Genomic DNA, 21,872 nt, shown 5'->3' on the forward strand with positions numbered 1-21,872 from the left:
TCTTCATTTGGCTGGTGATTTCCCCAGCTCTTCACCTGCACCAACCACCATGGGACAGCCGAGCCCATGGCTCGGAAATGGATTCAGACCCCAGCTGGGGAGCTAACTTCATAATCCTAATCTCAATGGATTTCTCAACTGTGTGATGGAAATCATGCTTAGGATAACAACAGTGCTCTGGCCTGCAGTGAATGTTCTCCGGAGACTTTAAGAACCATCCAAATGCCCATCTAATAAAGGTCACTTGTATAAGCTCACATGACTGGAAGGCTGGGGATGGGGCCAAGGGATCCTGGAATTCTCTCCAGTTCTGTGAGGCCATGGGGGTGTATCTGTCAGAAAGCCTCTTCTATTTGGTGCCCATCCCTGTGTGACAAGCTTGGAGTGGGTTTTGACAGAGCTTGTCACATTTGCCTAACCAGGCAACGTAAATGTTCTGGGCCTCAGCTCCACACACGTCCCATGTGGGTACTGACTACATGATTTTAAGGCTCCTTTGAACCCATAAGGAAGTATTACATACGTTGGATTCCTCCAACTGTTGAATGAATTGCTTTGACACAGGCACCTCAGTAGAGATGTTGAAAAACCAGACCCAACCATGGTTTCCAAATTCTGAATCTAAAAGACCTAAATTTGACTTGGCTCTTTTTGAATTTTCCAGGCTTCTACATGAAATCACTCTGACATTCTCTCCTCCTTTAAACATCTTTCTTCTTCAACTCTTCTTTTGCTCTGTGCACTCCCATCTCAAGTCCTCACTGCCATCTCCTCCAAACACTGTTTCTGATGGGTGACCTCTCTGTGGTACAGACAGCAGGGCTTAGCAGCTCCATTTCCACCTCCCCTGCTTAGACCAGGGCCAGCAGGCTGGCAAGTGGACTGTGATTGGGGGTGACATGCATCATTTTGATCTAACTTTAAGTTCACACTCTTTACCATCACTATGACTTAAAGGAAAAAAACCAAGATGGTGGAGTTACAAGATGGAAGCTGGCTGGATCCTTGGGCTACCAGCAGAGGAAAGTCACTAAAGAGACCTGTGCGATTTGCTTTACACTGTCACATAGATGACAAAATAAAACTCTGGTTTAAGTTACTGAGTTTTCTTGGTTGCTTGCTTCCCTCTTGTCTAGCCTAGGCTAACACATCTTTCCCTGAGGTATTTCATTCTAGGAGAGATTCTGGAGGGAAAGATAAGGAGAATCACAGTGCAAATAACTTTTCATAGTGAAATTTTAGGCATCAGTAGAAAAAGATTTGGGGTCAGGGAATGTCTTGATACCACTAAAGTCAGGGCACATAGTGACACTGTATGCCTCCCGAGTGCTTATGTGGCATGAAGAATGTGAAAATGCTTCAAAGAAACGATCCAAAGACAGTGTCACCAGGCAAAAAGTCACTAAGCCCAGTTCCTAGACAAGAACAAAACAAGGGAATTAGTTTTCTAGAGTGTTCTTGAAAAAATAGTCACCTAGTACCAGAGATAGAAATCCCTTTCCTGCTCCTTGAATTTATCAATTTATCAATTTCTCATTAAAAAAAAAAAAAAGTACTTGAGCTCTTCCTAAAATCTGTTAAGGGTCCCCAAAATATGATAATTTGGGTCCATTTAGTAATCCACTGGAAAATAATAATTCTGAGAAACACTTGGAAACAATTGAGTAAATTCTGAGACTGGCTATCTGCTGAACGGAGCTGGGCTCAGACCGTATGCCCTGTGGGAAGACTTTGCTCCCTCTAGCGGTCCTCCTGACCTCTGGAGCACTGTGGAAGGTGTCAAGATTATCCAGATGGTAGTCATGGTGGCACTGGGAAAGGCTGTCAGAAGAAACACAAAAGTGCTACCTCGAATCTTCACTCCAAGTTGGATTTTATAAAAGGAATCCCCACTGAGTGACTCCTAAGAATAGCAATCTGGCAAAGCACCCTCTTTGAAGGAAATTTCCTAAGGACATCATTCTTGCCCCCAAATGCTCGTGACACATGCCGGTGGGGAGGACCCCCTCTAACTGCCCCTGGCTTTCCCTCGTCTCTCCAGCTGACCCAGGGTGGGCTTATTGATGATCTGGAACCCAGAGCCCTCCTGATTAACACTCCAGATACAATCCCTTTGGGTCTGGCAGCAAATGCCAACCAAGTCCCAAACCAGTTTATTAGTTTAACCAAAAGGTAAACAGATGATGGAGATGCAGAGACAAGCATGCGAGCAGCTGAAAGCGCTGCCCCACTGTCCACCAGGAAGCAAACTAAGACAGTTTTAAAGTGGCATTAAATAAATGAGGCCATGTTTTATCTACTTTGGAATTTCCATTATCTTTTAAAAAAGGTAAATATATATATATATATAGACTTTTTTTTTTACATTGCAGTATATAAATCTAGGCTCTACATGTACAGTATAAACACACAGGGCGAGCACATGGGCACAGCATGTCTGTCTTGGTAGCCACACCCTAGACCAGGCCAATGGTTCTACATTTTCTTTTCGACCTTCACACCAGGCTGGGGCTACATTTACTTCAGTCTCCATGATGGCTGTGACCCTAACCGTCTCTTCTCCACGCGCAGAAGCATAAATTGAACAAGGCTCACAAACAGAAGAAAGTGCTTTTTCGACTAGTTGAAACCCAGTCGATCTTTACAATGCACAGTCCAATCTCCTAGAAAGACCAAGGAAATCTGAGGACTTTCTGGCTCATTCTTTGGTCCATCACCACAAATCTCTGAACTTGTTCTGGTGTTTCTTACAGAATTCATGTCTTTTTAAATAACATCAATCCCACACAAACCTTTGGGAGCTGTATCAGGATTAGAAAATTTTTAAAAAGCTCCATGTTACAATCTGCACTTCATATTCTGGGTTCATTCTTTTTATTTTTGGAATAAAAACTGGTATTTCGGGAAATTTTTTTTCTTAAAAAAGACAATCTGAAAGTGCTTCTTACACGTCAACTTCCCAAATATGGCTTTTTAGTTCAAACCCCAGCATAGCTCAGATTTGGAAGGGAGACCATGATGGTGTTACTAGAGACAAAAATGTCACTTTAAAGTGACACAGTTCTAGCCAGTATGGGGGCCTGAAAAAACAATGTTATCGATTCCATCTGGACGAATGTACCTCTTTGAGAAAGGACTGAGATAATATATGCAGTCCCATTTCCTTCCCCATGGCTAGGCACAGGAATGCTATGAAAGTTAATAAGCAAAATAGATGCTTTATCAGCAGGGATCGTCTCCAAGGACTATCAACAGAGCACTCGCTGTTCGGAAATCTTTCACAGGTTCAAAATGATTAAATGTAGTCAATCGCAGTGGAAATGTCTACACCTGAGGAACAAATTGCACATAGTATAGAGGTACTAGGATCCAGATGGCAAAGGACTCCAGACAGCTTTACATGCAAAAGGCAATCGGAAAAGGCAAGGAAGTAGTGGCATTCCAAGACAGGAAAGGGTCCAAACAGGTCACTGTTCTTTTGCGTTTTCTTTCCTGGCCGATAAGTTACCCAAGAATGTGGTGATTTGTGCAACGATGACTGTGATATGTTCTTAGAAAACAGAAACATGACAGGGTTTCCAGAAATTGAACCGGGCTCGTGTTGACTCTAGAGGTGTGATGGCGACCAGTGGGGACAGGCCTCTGGAGTCCCTCCTTGCCCTCCTGGGGAGCAGAGAGCAGACGCAGGCAGAGGTAGGAGGCCACTGACTCATCCAAACCCTTCCCAAAGTGGCATTTCATTCAGTCTGTGGCAGTTCCCGCCTCTGCAACTGTTTGATCTGGTGGCACTTGATTGAGAAAGAAATCCTCTCCCTTTACCAAAATAAAGCCCAGACTTCAGGTAATACTGGCACGAAGGACAATCTGCATTCCTAGGGTTGACTCTAGTAACTCAGAAGGTAGGAGATTCGGTTCTCGGTTTCTTCTATTTCCCTGTAAAAAGTGACCTCAACTTCTCAGGTCATTGTGCAAATTTGTTTTCCATAGTCCAGAATATCCCATAAAGTCCCTCTGATATATCTACATATATATATATACACACACATACGTAACTAAATATATGTGCATATATATATTTACACATGTGGATAATTTTGTTTTCAGTCTCAAATAGGTGGAAGAAAATTAGTGACTTGTCCATCCTTTTCATGTCAATTCATGTCCAATCTTTTCACATAGTCTCTCTCAGCTGAAGTACTCAATAAATATCTGTGGATGTCACCAATGATCCTCTAACACTGCGTGGTCATTGCGATCACCACGGCCTTACCCAGCCCTCTCTGCCTGTGGCAAGCGAGGGGCCGAGTGTGCCCCGTTCAGAGGGTGATCTTGCTGTGTCTGTTGCTCCAGCAGCCCCGCTTAGCTGTCCTGGGCAAGGTCAGGCTTGTCCGGCTGCGCAGTTTCACCTGTTCTTCTACCGGGTTCTTTTTGCGTAAAATGAAGTCAAAGTTCACTTGGCTGTTCATGGCGTAAAAGACATTTGCTGAGTCTGGGATCACAAGTTCTGAAAAAGAGAAGGAAGTGAAGGCAGTCAGCCCGTGTGAGGGCCAGGCCAGGGGCAGGGATAAACCTTGCCCAGACACGAGACTGGGATGTGGCCACCACCCACAAAATAGGTCCCAACAACACCTCAATTCCCTTGCAAAACACTAAAAGCAACTAAGGTTTAAGATACCCGCTGCCGTGAATTCAATGTTTAAGTACAGAATGTTAAAGCTAGACCAAAGCACAGTGGGAAGGAGAAGGTGTGATCCCCAAGACCATAGCTAGCGAGCAGTTGGACTGGAACCAGAACTCAGGCTTCTTCCCATGGTCCATTTGCCAAGTGGGAATGCAGAGTTTTTCAAAGACTAAGGGAACCCAATGATATGGAACAAACAGAAAATCTATAGCATTTTCCAAAATGCTTTATCTTTTTAAAGTAATCCCAAGTCGACCCAGTTATTTATTCTACTTGAGTCACTGCATTTTAATATTAAATAGCATCCACATGAAGCAGTGTCTATCTGCTAACATCTAAACTATTTCTGATTTCCACAAATCCCAACTACTTATCTGCAATTTCTGAACAGGATTGCTCTGAGTGTGATATAAAATTACCAAAGCAAACTTATTTTTGTTTTTATTTTTAAGAGATGATTTATGGTATTTAGCACTCAGGGGTAACAGGTTTCTTTAAAAAAAAAAAAAAAACTTGAAAGAATAAAAAAAGAAAATGTTGCAGTTTAGCTTTGTGGCAGTAGAGTTGGGGAGGTGAACCACAGAAGCATCTAATTCTGGAATAGGGGTGAAGGAGCCTCAGAAAAACTCTACAGCTGAGACCCCATCAGGTTCTAAATAACTCTGGTACATTATGTGCACAGAACAACCCCCTCAAAGGGTCCCTGGGCTCCCGCCCACACATTTCTGCTACGTGTCACTTGGCAGTTCCTCAGAGCACTCTCGGAAACATTATTTTCTGTCATCTTCAGCATCACTGTGGTGCATAAGGAATCAGAAGGGTATTGTCTCCATTTAACTGATTGCAGCCCATAGCCTGGGGAGGTCAAGAGCTTGCCTGAGACCACACATCTGGTGGGCAGATGGGTCTTGGCTGAACCTCGGGGCTCCTGGGTCTTCACCCAGGTGTTATCATGGGCCACATGGTAAAACTCCAGAGACCACTTTTGGGCTTAGAATTTTAACTGCAACTGCACTAAAAAGTTAGAACCGAGGAAGTTTTGTCCTCCAACTGAAGGAATGACAGAACCTCCAAGAGGTAGCTGAAGGAGTTTCTCAGAGGCTGTCACTTTTCATCTTGTGGAAAAGGCACCTAATTTAGTTTTAGCCCTTCTTCTCTGAGTCCAAGAGAGAGTCCTGGGAGATTCACTGGTCAAATGGTTGAACAGCTGCTCCCTCCACACCCTCCCAACTTGTAGGATTCTGCTCTTCCTTTCTGGGGAGGGTCCTTGCGGGTGAACAGAGCCTTCCATTAAGACACTGCAGCAGTGTCAGCCGCGTCAGCAGACAGAGCGTCCTCAGTGACAATGTGAGCTGCTGCTCTACACTGAAAGGCACTTGCTCTGGCTGAGTCACTCCCCGTGCTGTGACAGAGGTATCATTAAGCAGCCTGTCTCCTCCTCTCGAGAAACCATCCCACTTCAAATTAGCAAATAGATACATCCAGAGGTGGTTGGCTGAAATAATGAGAAATCCTTCCATGGACTGCTAACTTTCAGGTTTGCACACCATGGAGAAACACATGACTGGGTAAAGGAGGGGTGGGGTCATCTGTAAAGACCCAACAGACTCCCGCCTACTCCCACCTCCTCACACACAGAGAGACCTTTCCCTAGAAAAACGCTCATGAGAAATACACAAAGAATGCGCCTGAGGGATTCTCAGCAAAAGTGCAGGATAAATAAGAGTTGGGGGCAGGGCAGGAGAAGCTGCTTGAGATGCTCAGTTCTCCAAGCGAAGTGACAGCATGACGGTCACCTTGCTGTTCGTCCCTGCACCTTCGAAAACACCACTAGATTCCAATAATAAATAAATAAATAAACAAATGATCCCCTTCTGCCTTCACCAACTGGGGAACAGCATGGATCTGCTGTGACAAGGAGCACGTGCCCACCTTTGTCCTCCGAGATGACCTGCACCAGCTCATACTCCTCGGCTGGATCTGAGTCCAGGTTATGCTTCAGCATGGCTCTCTGGATCACCGCGGGGGTTTTATCTTGGCTTGTTAACTGCAAAAACAATGAATTTTTGTAAAGTAGTTTCATGCTTCCTAGGAGAGTTCTCCTGACAGAAAGACCTCTACAATGAAAACTACAGAACATTAAAGAAAGAAACTGAGGAAGACCTGAGAAGATGGAAAGATCTCCCATGTTCTTAGATAGGCAGAATTAATATTATCAAAATGGACATACTTCCAAAGGCACTATACAGATCTAACTCAATTCCAATTAAAATCCCAATGACATTCCTCATAGAAATAGAGAAAGCAATCATGAAATTCATCTGGAAGCACAAAAGACCCAGAATAGCCAAAGCAATCCTGGGCAGGAAGAGTGATGCAGGAGGTATCACAATACCAGACCTTCAACTATACTACAGAGCAATAGTAACAAAAACAGCATGGTATTGGCACCAAAATAGACGGGTAGACCAATGGTACAGAATAGAGGACACAGAGGCAAACCCACATAAATACAGTTTTCTCATACTAGACAACAGTGCCAAAAACATACAATGGAGAAAAGATAGCCTCTTCAACAAATGTTGCTGGGAAAACCGGAAATGCATATGCAGTAAAATAAAATTAAACCTCTATCTCTCACACTGCACAAAACTCAACTCAAAATGGATCAAGGACTTAAGAATTAGACCAGAGACACTGCACCAAACAGAAGAAAAAGTAAGCCCGAATCTCCATCATGTTAGCTTTGGACCTGACATTCTTATTCTTGCTCCTTGTGTTGTGCAAACGTCTCTGGGAAAAGGGACTGGTGGCATGAGAACATTAAAATGGGGAGAACGCCTGTACTGCCTGTTGTCCCCACACTGGTCAAGGTCCCAATGAAAGAATATGTCCATGAGGGGATCATGGAAAATGTAAAGCACTCTCAATGCTGGACCAAGATGACCCTCCGGTGCCGAGCTGCTGCTCTGGGACCAGTTACAGCAAGTGGGATAGAAATGGTTACGGCTCTGCCATTGGCCATTCCAGAGAGCAAAGTGACCCCATGTAATCCCCTCCTTCGTACGTACCAAGAAGAATGAAAGCAAATGTCCAAAAAAGGACACGCACACAAATATTCAGAGCAGATTTATTCATAATAGCCCCAAAGTAGGATTGACCTGATTCTCCGGCAACAGGAGCACAGAGTTGGCATGAAGAAACTATAGCATATTCACAACAGAAGGAACCCAGAAGTGGCAGGCGCAAAAATGCGGATGAATCTCAGAAGCCAGGCACAAAAGATGGCCTATTACTGGAATCTATCCTTTCAAAAACAAAATGAACAAAAAACTCCTCATCTGTGAAATCAGAAAATTACCCTCAAGGTTAGGAAGGACTGTTGGAAGGGGCACAGGGAATTGTGGGGGATGGAAATGTTCTCTATTTAGATTTGGAGTGGTGGTTATGCAAACATAGTTATTAAAACTCAAAGAACTGAACACTTAAGATCTGTGTATGTAATTATGTGTAAATTATGTTTCAATAAAAATCAGCTTCTAAGTATCTTAAAAGCACAAGTCTGATCTTCTCTTCATCCCTGCCCAGCGGCCAACCAGTGCAGGGCAACACTGGAGGGCTGACTAGGTACCAAACCTTGAGTGATTTCTTTAAATGTGAAAGAAGTAATGAAAACTCAGATTATTCTTGCTTAATGCTAAAATCTGTTCTCAACAGAGGTAAGAGGACTGCAGAGAGAACCCCCCTCACACACACACATACAGAGTCTAATCTTCTCTAAAACACTCTGCCAGCGTGATCCAGGATGGCAGTGCCCAGATGCCTCCCTCTGCTCAGGGCAGCAGCTGGTGTTTGTGATTCAATAAACGACATGCATTACAACAGGGTTCTTGTAAGCAATAAAGACCTTGTTCACTTGTCTATTACCAAAATGTCTGGCACGTCCATTTGCAAGAGGAAAATAGGTGCACAGGAAATTCTAAAGGAGGAAAATAGTTTTTCAAGAGTTTGAAGGAAATTCTTTCCAAACTGGGTCAAACCAGACTAGCAGCATGAAGCTTAAGGAGAAAGGACACTACCTGGGGGTGAATGTGAGATAGGCTTCAGCCTTTTGTTTAAGGATTAAGCCAGGCCACAAAGCGAGGAAGGAGGCCAAAGGCTGTCCTTGGGATCCTAGTGCTTTGTACCTAGAAGCTACTGAGGGGAATTAAAGGTTACAGTAACTGATAGCTCAGTGGTGTGGCCCTATGCTGTTACACTGAACCAGTACCGCCAACAGAGATATGATGTGAGCCACTTGTCTATTTAAGTGTTTAGCAGACATAACTAAGAAGTTTTTGAAAAATAAAATTTAAAAAATTGTTTTTGCAGCACTGGGGTTAGAACCCAGGGTCCCCCACGTGCTAGGCAAGCATTCTACCACTGAGCTACAACCCCAGCCCACCAAATAAATTTTAATATATTTTATTTAACCCAATGCATCCAAATTGTCAATATAAAATCAATACAAAAATTATTAATGAGATACTGTAATTCTTTTTGTTTGTACCACATCTTCAAACCCTGGTATGTGCTTTATACTCACAGCTTGTCCTCATCTCAGTTTGAACTTGGCCTATTTTGAAAGCTCAATTGCCACACGTGGCTGGCAGCATAATGAATGAGGCTTGGGTATCACTGTCACCTACATTCCTGAAACCCTAAGTACTGCATTCCCTATTTGAGAGATCTCAGGAAACTAACTCTGTGATTGGCCTAATGGAGAGAAATGTCACTTAGAAAGCATTGGACGTGGTGTTAGAAGACACTTCTCCATGGTCACTGAGGATGTGAGGGTTAAACTGTTGTTTCTCCTACCTTCTGTACCAGGCCTCAGTTCTCAGAAGGGACTCTAGGGTTCCAGAGTCCCTGAGATCTTGGAGGGGATTCATGAGATCATTTTTGTAATAATACTAAGACATCGTTTGTCTTTTCACTTGTGTCGACAATTCGTATTGTTCTTGCAAAGTAGTGGTGGGGACGAGACCGCTGGCACCTTAGCCCGGTCAGTGGGGCACACTAGCAGCCACTGCACTCTCGACACCCACATTCACTCACTACATCTCAGCAAACGTTCTGGAAGAAGATTGTAAGTAAAACAATGTTACTCTTTCACTGAACCATTTTTGGAAAAAATAGATATTTTTCAGTAAAAACATAATTTGCAAGAATGTGAAATGTGTGCATTGTTGTTATTTTAAATTAATTAAAATATTTAAAAATTTGTTTTAATATTTAATGTGGTAACTATCAACAGATACAACCTGTATTAGCCTACAGCTCTTTGGAATACTTAACCACTGTTTAGGTTCTAAAGGGGTTCTGGGACCAACAAGTCTGAGACGTGCCATTGGAGGCCAAACCTGGGTGAAATGATTTCCATCCTCTGGTCGAGCTCACAACGCACTCATGAAGGGAATCCCGGGAGCCAGGACGCCCTCCAGGCGGACTGTCAGGAGGAGACCACCGGAGTGGCATGCCACCAGCTCTCCAGGGTGGGCCGGGACGCAGGTGCAGGGCTTCCCAGGGTGAGTGGCACCACCGTGTGTGACACACACAGCCACAGGCAGGTGGCAGAGGCTTGCTTCTCCCAGGGGCAGCGCCTGCGCAGAGAGGACTCTGGAGGTCGTCTCTTAACCGACTGCCCGCACTCAGCCCAGCAGCTCAAGACTCCCCGTGAAGGGGTTGGAAGACCCCGGCCACTCAATCTCCCCAGACGGGGCGGCGCACACGCTCACGGGCACGCCCCACAGTGTAACTCCTGGGCGTGCAAATCCACCTCGGAGACACTGCAGAGTTAGGTGGCGGAAATGACTTCTCTCCAGACGGCACAAGTAAGAGAAGCCACGTGAGCAGGCCACGCTGAAAAGACAACCTGACACGCAGGACCTTCCCTGCTCCTCTGGTGCTCCTGTATCAGCCCCTCGCTCCCTCCCAGTCCAGCTGGCCTCATCCCGCACCACGGTGTCCACGCTGGGGGCTGCACGGCTCCCAGTACTGATCCAGCACTGGCCGTCCACCACCCTGTCTCTGACTGTCCACTAGACCAAGCCGTCAGGATGTCCTCCTGGTGCCTCTGACTCAAGTGCCCTTCCAAGCCTCCTCCTCCAGTAGACAGCACCTCACTTGGGAGTCACCGACTACAGCCAGCGGCCTGGACAGCCTCTCACCCTCCCTCCCTCACCCTCCCCAGAGGAACCAGAAGCTGCAATAACATCTCCTAAGAGGCTTCCCTACCTTCTCCACCACACGACTGTCCTCAGCCCACTTCACCTCCCACCTTGCCTCCGCCTTGGTCTCCCCTGCTCTCCAGCGGCAGGTCTCCCCAGGGCCAGCTGCTTTCCTAATGAACAAGTCTGATGGCTACTGATAAGCCCACTCCCTGCAGGATAAACACGAACTCCTTCATGGGCCACAAGACCCCGTCCAATCTAGTCTGGCCTCTGTTAAGCATTTAGTATATTCTGAATAATGCTTTATGATCTCCCCCTTTTTATTATAACTTCCTCAAAGACAGAAATGTCTCTTTCTTGTCCCTATCCTCAAAGCTGGGTCCCTCAATCAGTATACAGCGACAGACAGCTCAGTAGCTACTTTGTGGATTTGAGGAATGCCTTAGCAAAGCTTTTCTCTGGAAGGTTAAAGAGAGGGCCCCCACACCTCGGCTTGTGGGAGCTCACTGGGCCCTTACAGAGGCAAGTGGGGAGAGAGGTCTGGAATGACTCTGGATTTTGCCAAAGAGGAGAATCTGACTTTGAATACGTGACAGGCCCTATACGGCAAGGGGTCTGTTCTCATAATAACATACTGGACTTCGCACACCCACCACGGGAAGCTCTGTGCCTCTTCCAGAAAGATGGCCATTATTAAAAGCAGTTCTGAAACTATCCTCAGGAAAAAGCAGTTTTTATAAGAAATTCGAATCTGTATTTCCAGTTTGGTTGTTCACTTTAGTAACAAGGTTTGATCCCAAAAACTAAAGGGGGAAAAAAATCTCACCAGGAAACACATGACTAAGAATGCACATTGACTCAATTATAAATCCTGAGGCAAGACGACTTCCAAGGTTGGGAGCTAGGGCCTCTTCCCTGGACGCATCCACAGTCTCCCAAACTGAAAACTTTGAAAAGGATGACATCCAACTGGATGAATAATTTTTGCATGTAAGAATTATATCCTACGTGCATATTCTATGTAAATACACCACTAATCCACATCCACATCCGCCATGCTTTATGTCCCCCCGTGTGAATGTACAGATGCGGGACTGTCGCATGCACTTGGGTGTCCTCCAGGGGGACAGCTGGGCGGAGACGTCCCCTTACCACGATGCTCTTGTACATGTTGCCGTTGTTGTCTTCTATACTGATGCGGATTACGCAGGTGTCCTCGTTCTGTTGGTTGTAAACAGGAGGCAGCACTGTAGAGGTAATGGATGTCACGGAGACGGAGCGCTTGTGGATTTTGGGGTTGTTGTTGCAGGATGGAGGGGAGGAGAGGGGGTTGATTAAGGATGACATCCCTGAGGAGTTTGTGTCCATGGAATGGATGGAGGAACAGGAGGAGGAGGACTCAGAGAGCTGGAGGAGAAAACACATCCCGAAGGAAACTATTAGAATCTGCCCAACAGTGGGCTTTGTAATTTTCAAAGCAGAAATAGCCACAGAGAGCAATGAACTTCCCATATTTCCCCACAGCAACTTGTCCCTGGTGTGAGCACCTCCCACCCCCATGGCACATGTTTTTCTGTGACAGTCTGACCTCATCACCATTTCCCAGTTTTCAGCTGTTCTTATGAAAGCTGACCAGCAGATGGCAGCAGATACCACAAACCAGAGGCAATATGGGCTTTGGAAGGAAGGAGGCTTAAAAGGGTGGAGGAAAGTTTACCAACAGTTTACTCAACCTTATGGCCTTGAGTCCCCAAAGTTCTCAACGTGGCCACAGAGATCATTCTAACCTGATTCCACTTCAAATTGGATTTTGTTGTAGAAGGAAACGTCTGTCTTTGTAGATATTTCTAGGATGAGGACCACAGATTACCAAGCTCTGGGTGGAACATCCCTGCTGGAAAGGCCCTTGGAGGTCACCTGACCCCATTCCCCTTTCTAAGGCTGGGGAGCCTGAGACCCAGAGAGAACCCTGGTTCCAGGCTCACCCAGCTAGCTGACCACACCACCACCACAAGCACCAGTTGCATGACTCCCACCGTCGTGTTCACAGAGCAAGCACCTAGCTGGGGCTCAGTCTGCTCTGGAAGTTAACGTGGGGAATTAACCCAGCATGCCTTGCTATGTTCAGCCCTGAGAGCTGGTGATATGTGTTCACATCTTACCTCATTTAGATCTCGCAACTTTCTTGTGAACAAAAAGCAGAGCATTACATTAAAGATGAGGAGAATAAGATTCAGAGAAATAAAGTGACTTGTCTAGGAGGACACTGCCTTTGAGCAGCTTTGCCACTTTCCACACTGGCTGCTAGAGCCAGCCATGGATATTTTCATGTTCTATGTCAAGGACAGTTGAGGAATGGGTTGCTATAGTTAATGTGCTTTCCTGATCAGTCATATGTCATACATGTAATAACAATGGCCAAATAAAGAGGAAGCTTAAAATTCAATACAAGGTATTCCCCCTGCAAAAATCATTAGGGTCAATCATTTTAGAGATCAATTCTCATCGCAGAAAATTATAAATAATTTCTTAGAATGAGTGATGCTAAATGATACCATATTAATCTTATAAATTATTCCAGAAGCCATTTAGAAAGCAAGAGTAATTTCTTCCATCCTTGTTTGCCCTTCTGTGGGAATGGAGTACAAAATTTCAGCTTTCTGATACTCTGGCTTCTAAGGAAAATGGAGTTCACTTTGTCATATTTCCTGGGGGCTTCTCCTTCCAGTGGATAACTAAACATTAAGCTCTGCTGCGTGGTTTGTTTAATGACAGCCAGGAAGCTGATATGATCATCCTGATAGGGAGTCTAACTGTAGCTCTACCATAATGGGGTTTCATTGCCTTTTTTTGGAATCTTTTGCTTACGTTTCCAAGTGAGTGGTGTGGGGTTGAGGGTGGGGAACTTTAGCAGCGTGACTCCTCTTGCAGATGTATCAGCCAAGAGAGGCCCACTTTCCAACTATTGGTTCCATTTTCTCACCTTCATTTTCCTCCAAGCGAACTTTTTCCTTTTTAGATTTTCCATGATTCTAGCAACATTTATAATTAAGGTAAAGTCCTGAGGATTCCTGGGTTATAGTAGTTCTAATGATGAATAGTTCCACCTAATGAGCCCCCAAATCCTTCCAGAGAACTGAAGTGGTGAGAAGTGTAAAAATACATGGTCAGAAATCAGATCAGAACAAAGCCAGAGGAGCGCTAGTTACACCTCGCTCTTACAGCCACCTCATAGCTAGCCTGTGGAAAGGAAGGGTGGCAGTCCTGAGGGCTGCGGGCAGAGGTGTCCTCACAGGATGCAGAGCAGAAGGACCGTGGAAGTCACCCAGGCCCAGCTGCGCACTGAGCAGAGAAGCAAGGGCCTTTCCCAGGGACATGCCAGGACTCTGCGGCCCAGGAACTCCTTGCACCCGAGCAAGCATTCATCTTTAAATGTGCAGAAACTCCCAACTCTGAGGAGAGTTCATCCAAAGAATATGAAGCCATGATTTACACAAGAAGTCAGAGAGACAGCATGGTGAGGGATGAGACAAACACGGAGGTGCGAGCGACAGCACTATGGGCTTCTGCAGCGTTTGAAGAGGAATGGTCTGCACGTGGACACGCTTCCTTTGCACCTCCAGGTGTGGAAGCCATTCCACCTCCTTTCAGACAGGGAGGAATCCCTCACAGACACGGGCAATGCCTCAGAAGCCCCTGTGTGCACCATCCGTCATCAGCTATTGGACATGACAGCATAGGAACCCATCGAAAAGCGAAGGAGACTTCATTCTAGGTGTGGACGAATCTAAGGCTGTGCGTCAGTCAGGCCATGGAGAAGGGTTACCCTCCTGGTTTAGGAGACATGACCCCCAAGACAATGGACAATCCATGGATATCGGTGGAGCTTTTCCTTCAACGCTGGGCGCGTGAAGGACTGAACTCCCTGGACTCAAAGCAGAAAGGAGAGTAATCCAACTGGGTCAGCACTTGAGTGTCTATCTCTTTCTAATGACACCCGAGCATGATGCCACTACTGGACAGTCACTTCAGGGTTCCTGGATTGCCAATGCTGCTGACATGAAGAATCACACAGGTCCCCTCACTGAGCAGTAGGATACAAATGAAGTGACAGAACTATAACCAACATTCCACCTCATCAGCCCAAACTCAAGCTAAGAGGCCAGAAGTCACCACCCAGCAAGTGTGGTGGCCAAAAAATCCCCACTAAATGGTGTAAGTTCCAATCTAGCAAAGCCACTCTCTGATGCAAGCCCAGTAGGTTGAAGCAGATGTGTGTGCAAGGGTGCACATTCTTTTTATGTACTTATGTAGCCATGACAAATGGAAAGGCTCTGTGGGAATTCCTTTCTCTCTTCTCATCACTGTCCATTTGTCCCAGACAGGAGAGGCTGGACATCATTGCCAACTCCTCACCCCATCCTGTGACCTGCAACCACGCTCTTTGCCACTCTGTCGCAGGCAGTGTATTTCATGTAAGATCTGGCCATGTGGTGCATTAGCCCATGTAATGTGGGTAGATAGCCAATTAAAGGCTTGCTGTGTGCTTGCAGGGCTGGACTCGCCCTCCTCCTCAGCTGTCTTAGCAAGCTGGGCAGCCTGAGTCCAAAGAGGGGCAGGAGGTGAAGCAGACTTGGACCAAATTGAGGCCTAGGGCCAAGCCTGACACACATCAGTCCACCCCTTAGATGTATGAGAAAGAATAAATGGCTGCTGTCTCAAGTCGCTGTCTTGGTTTATTATACAAGACTACTGTGGTAAACACTTGGCTAAGGCGAGGGACGGCACCAAGAAGTTGACACATCCGTCTCTGGCTTTTGCACTCCTTCTAAGCAGTCCTGCTTCTCCTGAGTGAAGTATAGTTTATGTGACAGGTCACAACCCTCCAGGACCTTTAGGCGGTTATAGAATAGTAATGCAAAAGCCAAATGAAGAAAACGACCTTCTTACTGCTCTTACACCGATTTCTGTAAGGAAAGGGTTGCAGATTGAACTCTGATTTTGACACCTCTTAAAAACTTGACTTTCAAAATACTGTAGAGTGATGAACTTGAAAGCAGACATTCCTTGTGCGGCAAATACCACGTCAGGAGCCTGCAGCAGGAATAAAGGCAAGGGCTAGGTGTGTACCTTCTTCTGAGGCTCATCGGGGGTGTCCATGGGAGTGATGGAGCCCTCCTCGGCCTCGGAGTGGTTCGACTCGCAGGATGACACGCTGACAGAGTCCATGCTCTCCCCAGAGCTCCCGCTGGCCGTGGACTTGGGCTGCTCTTTGGTGGGAGTGCTACTGGTGATGATGTCAGACCCCAGAAACAGTCTGCAAAATAAAAGACACCAAGCGTTGGGGTCATTACAAATCTGGAATCCATGACAGAGCAAATATTTTGTGTTGATTAAGTTCTTGATGTTTTCTCAATCTTGTAATCTTGACAGGTCATTAGTACTTTAGGACAATGTTTGCTATAAATAGTTTCTGACTAGCAGTTAATATTTTGTCCCAATAAGTTATTTCCAGCTTCAAAGTACATGTAGATTGCTTAGCTAAATAAACTGGGGTCTTTCTAGGTCAATGGCCTCCATCTTTTAACTGTCTATGGACCACTTGAGCAGGATCAAAATAGGACCACCACACCCTATCACTCCCTACCCTAAAATGAATTTCATGGGACTCAAGAAGGTTGTCATGCTTCTGATAAGAAAACAAGGAGGAAGATTTCAGCTTCCAACAATCTGGTGACCTACAATAACTGAAACCCCTCCCCTATAAAACAGGGTGTAAAACTCCTTGTAGTTGAACTTGCAAGACAGTAAGGGAAATCCCTACAGGACATAAATGAAAAGGAACTGAAAACTGGAAGCATGTGAGCTACTTCTCCAGTTGCTCTGGTTGGTAAGTGGGAGGCACAAATCTTGGCATATTTTTAAGAAATTTTATTAACACATATTAATGGGGTTCAGAGTGATTTGCCACATATGCATATAGCATGTACTGATCATGGCTTTTAATACAGAGGACTTAGAGAGGAGGGCTTCTCTTTATAAAAGGTGGGGAGTTAAAACCCAAACCAAATAAAGTTAGGATCCTCAAAAGTCTGTACTCTAAGTAAAGAGAATGACTAGAAAAATATCTTCCTACTGAAAGAGGAAGATAACAGGGAAGGCTGTTGCCTTGGATGGAAGAAAAATGTCTCCCTTGAAATCATGCACAAGCCTGGCCTACACTGCACACTGATTTGCTACCTGTGTGGGCTAGAAGGTAGGAACTCCCAGGTGAAGACACACCTGGGAGAACTTAAAGGAAGGGAAAAGAAATGAAAGAAGAGTTACAAGGAGGAGATGACAGGAATGGACAGGAAAGAACAGGAGAGACAAGGAACAAAGGAAAAAGATAAAGAAATCTTTCTGGAGGGATATGCCTACAACCAGGCTATAGAGAATTCCCTGATAAAAATGAGCTCTCAATAAAAAATTACAAAAATACATACAAGGAAATATTCCACTCAAAGAGAAAATCAACAGGCATAACAAACAACAGGTTTATTTTATTTTATTTTATTTTTGGTACTGGGGTGCTTATGCCCTGAGTCACATCCCCAGCCCTTTTTATTTCTTTATTTTGAGACAGGGTCTAGCTAAGTTGCTTAGGGCCTTGCTAAGTTGCTGAGGCTGGCTTTGAACTCACAATTCTCCTGCCTCAGCCTCCCAAGCTGCTGGGATTACAGGCGTAAGCTACCACGCCTGGCTCAAACAACAGTTTAGACTCCTGAAAACTTCAGATATGAGAACTGTCAGAAACAAACTTGTAATTTACTCATTCATTCAACAAATGTTTGCATGTCTACCATAGACCAAGCTATAAAATAAGTGTGATTTAGAATATGAAGGACATAAAGAAATGAAAATTAAAAACAAGAGTTTAGAGCAAGGCACTCACAAAAGAACAAGAGAATAACTGGAAAAAAATTTTGTTTCTATGTGGACAATATGATGACCTAAATTAAAAACTCAGTAGAAGGGTTAAACATCTGTGGAAGAGAAAACTCATTGCTAGCTTCACAAAAAATTATGAATGGATCTGAAAAAAAAATCCTCAGACATCAGCATCAAAGATAAAGACAAGGTAACAGAGCTTAAAAGACAGGATTAGGAGTTTAGGTTTTATTTCAAAATACCTTCATAGGTTTCTATGCAAGGGAGAACATAATCTATTTGTTCAAAAGATCACCAGGCTATTAGTGTAGAACGCACTGTCAGAGTGAGGACACAGCCTAGAGACAATAGAGATGTTACCAGCCTGGTCTACACAGGAGATGATGGAGGTTCACACCAGAGGAAGGAGCAGAGAGGGGATGAATGGATTTAACCAATGTTCTGAGCTCATGACTGAAAGATAAACTGTCTGAGTGCCCGTCACTTCTGCCCTGGCTCATGGAACCTGGCTGGATGCGATTCCTCTACCCCCTCTTCTGAGACCTTCCTGGGCGGCAGGAGCCCTGGGTGGTACTCACAGGCTGAGCCTCTTCACCATGCTCTTCCGAGGCTTGGGAGAGGTGGTGCTGGCCTCAGCGGCTGCTTCGATCTCACAGGAGAGGGCGTAGCTGGGAAAGAGAGGGGTGCTGATGAGGTCGAAGTTGGGGAACTGAAGAGCAGATTTAAATTCACATGATGTATTGGTTTTGTTTTACAGGAAGGCGCAGAATGTCGGAGGGCACTTACTTACAGGTCAGATTTTTAAAATTTCCATTGTGAGGCTCATTCCCTCATCCCACCCCATCGGCACCTGGATTCAGGCCATCTCGTTCTGCAAGCTTCACATACAAGGATGGAACATTGCAGTGGCATCAAGAGCTGACTCCGCTGTCTCCTGATCACCCTTCTCCCCTGCAAGGGCAGGGAAGACTCTTCTCCATTACTTCCCTTCTCTTTCTTCTCTACCACCTCCTTCTAATTACTTTGTGTATTTGTATACATGCATAGAGGATTTGCTTTTATCTCCAGGAAGTGAAAGAGATTTTGGTAAAATATCTGCCTTCAGTGACTAGACGTAGGCAATTACATTATCATAAAGATATATACATCTGACTATAAATACAATTCTTAATCACCAAAATGTCCCCAATTAAATACTACGGATTTAGACATCTATATGCCAGGCCACAGGACAAGAGGAATTTATATCTGATTTGAAAGCCTGTCTCTCGAAAGCTCGTACTCTAATCAGCCAGAAGTATTTGGTTACTAAGCAGATGGAGAAGGTGGCCTGACACCAGCCATCTTCAGAGCCCAGGTTGTCAATTCAGGCATCTCTGAGTTTGAATCCAAACACTGTCACTAGTCCTAATACTCCTCTAAATCTCGACTCCCCACTGGCAAATGCTACCTTTGCAGTCAGACTCACTCTCCGCTATGACAAACTTTGGAAGAAATTCCCCAGTCTATAGCAGGGATCAGCAAACTTTTCTGGAAAGATCAGATAGTAAGTATTTTAGGCCTGTGGTCCATCTGGTCTCTGTTGCAGTTGCTCAGCTGTCTGCAAAGCCTGACGGGAACCACAGATGAGATGTAAATGAATGGGCTGTGTGCCAACAAAACCTTATTTATGGATCCTGAAATTTGAATTTCAAATAATTGTCCCATGTCATATTACTATTCTCTTGTTTTTATTTTTCCCCATTCACTAAAAATGCAAAAACAAGAGGTGTACAGCCACCAGGCTACAGGAGAGGTCCAAACTGGACTGGGCCACAGCCGGGGCACCAGAGGCAAGGTGCTTACTATGCACTGTTTTGAAACCTGGCCTGAGCCCCACCCACGCCAGAGTCCTCACTGCTCCCCCAAATGCCAGTGCCTGTCAGCTCAGTTTGTCTGCAGCGTCCTCCTCCACTTCTGGTGCGGTCTGCCCCTCCCAGCCCAGCCTGCGTGGCGACGCCCTCTATCTCCCTCCTCCTGGTCCCTGGCTGCAGGACGTGCTCCTGCCGAAGGTTCTGCAGACTGCGCTGACCCCCCGTATTTCAAACGTTCATGCATCTCTCGCGCTCCCTGAAAGCCAAGCCAGTTAACACTGTGACAAACGTGGTGACCGTGCTGATGGAGCAGTGATGATCCAGTCTAGCAACGCTCTCCAAATGTGCTCACTTGAGCCTCAACATGAACATTTTACAGATGAGCATCCCAAGGATGAACAAAAGAAAAGATGCATTCAAGACCACAAGGGTAAGTGGCTGGCAACTCCTACAGTGTCGGTCCCACTTTTCCTGCTATGCCACGCTCCTTTGAAGACCAAGGACCTCGACCCCAGCTGCGGCCACCAAATGGCTGCTGAGTAAATGATGGAGTGAGGCCCTGAGGCCACGCTCCTCAGGCGGCCCACCTCTCCTCCTCTGTTAGGAGCTGCTGCCTCTGGAACCACTGGATGAACTTCTGGTCTGGGCTCATGCAATAGCTGTTGCAAGCCGACTGTAGGAGCTTTATTTGGGCAATCACTTCAAACTCCTAGAGCAGACAAAACAGCAAAAAGAAGTGAATAGTACGGACAACCAAATGGGATCTTTCAAACGTGAAAATTTAACACCTGAGGATAATATGTGCAGAAAACCATCTAAGCAGACGCTGACACACTGCTTCATTCAAAATAAAATAGCTCAACAACTCTCAAAAGTTCCAACTCTGGGAGTGCAGGGGTGTAGCTCAGTGGTACAGCACTTGCCTAGCAAGCATGAGGCCCTGGGTTCAATCCCCAGCACTGCAAAAAGAAAAAAAGTCCACCTCTGAATTTTGAAGTTCTTGTCTGTTTTAATTTCCCGCCTTCTTTTCTCCTTGAAAAATTAATTCATATGAATAAAACAAGTCACCAAGGTCAACCAAAGTAGTCACCACTCAGTCACGATGGCTTCCTTTCTCTTTCCATTTTCGTCCTTGCAATAGAAAAGTTCTCTTTTAAGGTTTTAAGTTCTTTGTAAAATACGTGAAATTTTTCTATTTCTATTTCTTAAAAGAAAACAAATACTTGAACTTGAGTATCTGTTCCCCATGTTCCCCACCCCCAGCTTCTTCAACCCCTACTTTCCCTCAATAAACAAGCTCTGGTGGGGCTGAATGTCTAAACAGTCCACGGTCTCATAAAGTTGACTGTTTAGATTTCCTGAATCCTTAGGTTTTTACAACCCCAGTAAATCATTTAACTAAGTCTTCTAAAGCTCACAAGAGAAATAAGTACATAATTATGTCCAAACTTATTTATGCTTCATTAGATGCTTCAATTGTTTATATTTTGAGTCAGCAATGGATATAAGCCTTAGCTTTAGGTTTTATGTTCCAACGTTCCAAATGTTTAACTTCTTAGTCTTAAGAGAAAAAAGATCATCATCCAGGCTTATTTTGGAGTTAAAGGACAAAGATGGGTTACCAGAGAGACATAACAGAATTTTTCTTTAAAAAAACAAAACAAAACAAAACATCATGACAGAACATGAGAAGTAACTCAAGGACTGGCAGATTCTCTGGGTCTCAAGTTGCCATCCAATGTCCCCAGCACTTGGTCTCAATATTGTCAAGGAATACTCATCACCATGCTGGAGAATAAAGTACACTCTGTGAGGGACAGAAAGTTTTCATGTGTCCAGGTTAGTTTCTTATTGTGGATGAACTCAGCCTGGTTATCTTACCTATGCTCTTGGTTTTAACTCCAAGGTCATTTCCTCCTGCAGGTTTCTTGGACCCTTCAGATCAAGGGCAGATGTCCCTCCTATGTGCTTCTTCAAGATCCACTACTTCTGCCCACAGCCCTTATCAGCTGTATTAGAACCACCTACTGATTTGTCTATCTCCATCCTGGACTGTACATGTTATGCGGGTAGGGAGCTCTGGGTTTTTCTCTGCTGCAATCCCCAAACTCCCACGTTAGGTATACAATCAATATTTGTGGAATGAAGGAATGAGCCAGAAACCATCAGACAGCAGGACACTGTAGAGCATGCCTG

At 45.0% G+C, this 21,872-nt stretch overlaps 1 protein-coding gene and 1 non-coding gene across 7 annotated transcripts in view; one reads left to right on the forward strand and one right to left on the reverse strand.

The window, feature by feature from the left end:
• Positions 1–2,312: 2,312 nt before the first annotated feature.
• The window catches only part of Rgl1 (ral guanine nucleotide dissociation stimulator like 1), a 270,086-nt gene continuing 250,526 nt past the window's right edge, over positions 2,313–21,872 (reverse strand). For all 6 annotated transcript variants that reach the window (XM_047520545.1, XM_047520542.1, XM_047520547.1 and 3 more), the window contains 6 exons: positions 20,264–20,385; positions 18,402–18,491; positions 16,024–16,210; positions 12,046–12,300; positions 6,614–6,728; positions 2,313–4,504 (listed from right to left, as the gene is read on the reverse strand). In XM_047520545.1, coding sequence (XP_047376501.1) covers positions 4,317–4,504; positions 6,614–6,728; positions 12,046–12,300; positions 16,024–16,210; positions 18,402–18,491; positions 20,264–20,385 — 957 coding nt within the window. In that variant the 3' untranslated portion in view covers positions 2,313–4,316. The remainder of the gene's footprint in view (positions 4,505–6,613; positions 6,729–12,045; positions 12,301–16,023; positions 16,211–18,401; positions 18,492–20,263; positions 20,386–21,872) is intronic.
• Positions 20,567–20,641, forward strand: Trnaa-agc (transfer RNA alanine (anticodon AGC)). Its single transcript has one exon. It is a non-coding gene; the product is annotated as a tRNA-Ala (tRNA).

This window comes from Sciurus carolinensis, chromosome 12, assembly GCF_902686445.1.
Source record: "Sciurus carolinensis chromosome 12, mSciCar1.2, whole genome shotgun sequence".
Lineage (NCBI taxonomy): Eukaryota > Metazoa > Chordata > Mammalia > Rodentia > Sciuridae > Sciurus > Sciurus carolinensis.